The sequence below is a fragment of the Electrona antarctica genome (assembly GCF_951216825.1).
Source record: "Electrona antarctica genome assembly, chromosome: 18".
Classification (NCBI taxonomy): Eukaryota; Metazoa; Chordata; class Actinopteri; order Myctophiformes; family Myctophidae; genus Electrona; species Electrona antarctica.
The window spans coordinates 42,777,452-42,780,667 of NC_136799.1; the positions used below are offsets into that span (position 1 = coordinate 42,777,452).

At 51.2% G+C, this 3,216-nt stretch overlaps 1 protein-coding gene across 1 annotated transcript in view; it reads right to left on the bottom strand.

The window, feature by feature from the left end:
• Positions 1–810: 810 nt before the first annotated feature.
• LOC306942638 (actin-histidine N-methyltransferase-like) overlaps positions 811–3,216 on the bottom strand; it is a gene marked incomplete at its 3' end in the record, with an annotated part of 35,002 nt that continues 32,596 nt past the window's right edge. The window contains exon 8 of the mRNA XM_079528646.1: positions 811–861. Coding sequence (XP_079384772.1) covers positions 811–861 — 51 coding nt within the window. The remainder of the gene's footprint in view (positions 862–3,216) is intronic.

Here is a 3,216-nt window from a genome sequence, read left to right on the forward strand (position 1 = left end):
TCAGAAATTATCTGTAATTGGCCGCTGACCCCCGTCTGAAAGTGTTATGTTGTTCCGGGAGCCCCCAGAAGCAATGTTTTGAGTTAACACATTCTGGGCGGGAACCCCTTTTGGTGTTTTAAACATTGTTATAATTTAGCTATTGAAAAATAGCAGATCTACAAGCTCATAGCGCGCCACCGAGTGGCGCGCTACGAGCTTGTAGGTCTGCTATTTTTGAAAAATCGTGAAAATGTGGCACAAATCTTTGAATATATATTCTGTCAGAGCGAACGTTTTTAACTCAAATCTTTGCTTATGGGGAGGTCCCTGGAACAATATATTTTCAGATGGGGGTCGGCGGCCAATTACATATATTTTTGGGTTGACATGAAAATGTTTGAGAACCACTGACATAGAAACATGGGGTTTTCAGAAAACTGTCAGGATTTGTAGAATCAGGTCAAAATGGGTTAAAAACGTTAAAAACGCACATCAGTCTGTGTCTCATAATAATAATCAAAATGTACAAAGTAACTAAAGTTTCCAAATAAATGTAGTGGAGTAAAAGTATACAGTATTTGCCCCTGAGATGCAGTGGAGTAGATGTAGTAAAAAGTATTGGAAATACTCAAGTAAAGGTTACTTTACACCACTGGCTGGGAGTGATTGAGTGCCCAGTGTGACGGTACGGAGAGCACACAGGAGGTCCTAGAAGGACCTATAGGGGTACGGAGAGCACACAGGAGGTCCTCTAGGACCTATAGGGGTACGGAGGGAACACGAGGTCCTAGATGGACCTATAGCGGTACGGAGAGCACACAGGAGGTCCTAGAAGGACCTATAGCGGTACGGAGGGAACACAGGAGGTCCTAGAAGGACCTATAGGGGTACGGAGGGAACACAGGAGGTCCTAGATGGACCTATAGGGGTACGGAGGGAACACAGGAGGTCCTAGAAGGACCTATAGCGGTACGGAGAGCACACAGGAGGTCCTAGATGGACCTATAGCGGTACGGAGAGCACACAGGAGGTCCTAGAAGGACCTATAGCGGTACGGAGAGCACACAGGAGGTCCTAGATGGACCTATAGGGGTACGGAGGGAACACAGGAGGTCCTAGATGGACCTATAGGGGTACGGAGGGAACACAGGAGGTCCTAGAAGGACCTATAGCGGTACGGAGAGCACACAGGAGGTCCTAGATGGACCTATAGGGGTACGGAGGGAACACAGGAGGTCCTAGATGGACCTATAGCGGTACGGAGAGCACACAGGAGGTCCTAGAAGGACCTATAGTGTTACGGAGAGCACACAGGAGGTCCTAGAAGGACCTATAGCGGTACGGAGAGCACACAGGAGGACCTAGAAGGACCTAGCTGCACTCTCAATGTGATCCTACCGCTATGAATTATACACCACCAACACTATTAATACACAATGACTGCATGCTTCCTCCACACACACACACACACACATACAGCACACGGCCCCGTAGCCGAGGGAAGGGGAAAGCCAAAGGGACGGTTGTTGTCGTCTGCTCATGTTGACCGGTGTCATGCCTGCATGTTTGAAGGGGATGGGAGGAGGAGGCTGGTGTTTATATTATTGTTTATGGATGTGGTGAGGTGGGCATGGGGATGGGGTGGGATGGGGTGGGGTGGGGGGGGGAGATGAGGGTGAAGTACGGGGCAATGCAGTGATGCGTGATTGTTGTGTCTGGGGAGACGCCACGCAGCGAAGGAAAAGGTCAAAATAATGTCAGGCCATTAGTGTGTTTTTATGTATTTTTTAGCATAATGGGCTTTGAAATCGCAGGTGCAACAACAATACCAAAGTGCCGTCTGTCTGCACGCGTGTCAGCGAGTCATAAGTTTCCGTATCGGCCAATCATAATGGGCATTACCAGATAAAAGAAAATTATTACAAAAGCGTGAGCGCTTTTGAGGTTGTGAGGTGTTTTTTTCCGGGTTTCCTTATTTCCAAATATATATTTTTTTACATTGTTCTCCAAATTGACCTCTTATAATACTATGCTCATATAAGGTGTCTCAGACTCAGTGGTAACGTAGCTACCCACCACCCCGCGGAGTCTATAGAGGCCTAGTTTTTAGGCCACTTTTAGGTGATAAGCAACTATAACCTTTTATAAGGTAAGTTACCACCTAATCCCCAAAACTTTATCACCTAAACGGTGTCGGTGAGAACGAGTCGAGGCCGCCATACTCGCGGTGATGTCCTTAAGCATTGACCCTGCCTTCGGATGTGCATGCGGATGAAGGGGACCTGCACCCACCCAACCCCTGTGACTGCAGAATGAAGGGGACCACCCACCCAACCCCCTGTGCCTGCAGAATGAAGGGGACCACCCACCCAACCCCTGTGACTGCAGAATGAAGGGGACCACCCACCCAACCCCCTGTGCCTGCAGAATGAAGGGGACCACCCACCAAACCCCCTGTGACTGCAGAATGAAGGGGACCTGCACCCACCAAACCCCCTGTGACTGCAGAATGAAGGGGACCACCCACCCAACCCCTGTGACTGCAGAATGAAGGGGACCTGCACCCACCCAACCCCCTGTGCCTGCAGAATGAAGGGGACCACCCACCCAAACCCCTGTGACTGCAGAATGAAGGGGACCACCCACCCAACCCCCTGTGCCTGCAGAATGAAGGGGACCACCCACAACCCACCCTCTGTCCGTCTGCAGCTCTCGCGCCGTCCTCCCCTGCGAGGGTGAACGAGCTTTAAACCAACCCCATGGACAGCAGTGGAGCCCATAATGGAAACCATTAATTATTGAAGAACGGGGGGGGGGGGGGGGGGGGGGGTTGGTCGGAGAGGTAAAGGGATGGAGCAGGACCGGTAGGGTGTGTGTGTGTGTGTCTGTGTGTGTGTGTGTGTGTGTGTGTGTGTGTGTGTGTGTGTCTGTGTGTGTGCGTGTGTGTGTGTGTCTGTGTGTGTGCGTGTGTGTGCGTGCGTGTGCGTGTGTGTGTGTGTGTGTCTCTCTGTGGGTGGGTGGGGGGGTGAGTGTCCTGTCTGTCTGTGGTCTCCATGTGGAGGACGTGTGGAACGGAGTGATTGGCAAGCACAGGATTGCGAGGCCGTCAGGAAACGCGTGAATAACGCATGCGGGAGGAGACGGATGACGACAGCAGCCAACGGCAGCTCGGACGTCGCGAGCGCCCTGAAAAATGGAAGAGGAAGGTCGAGGAAAACACAGAAGCGCACACGC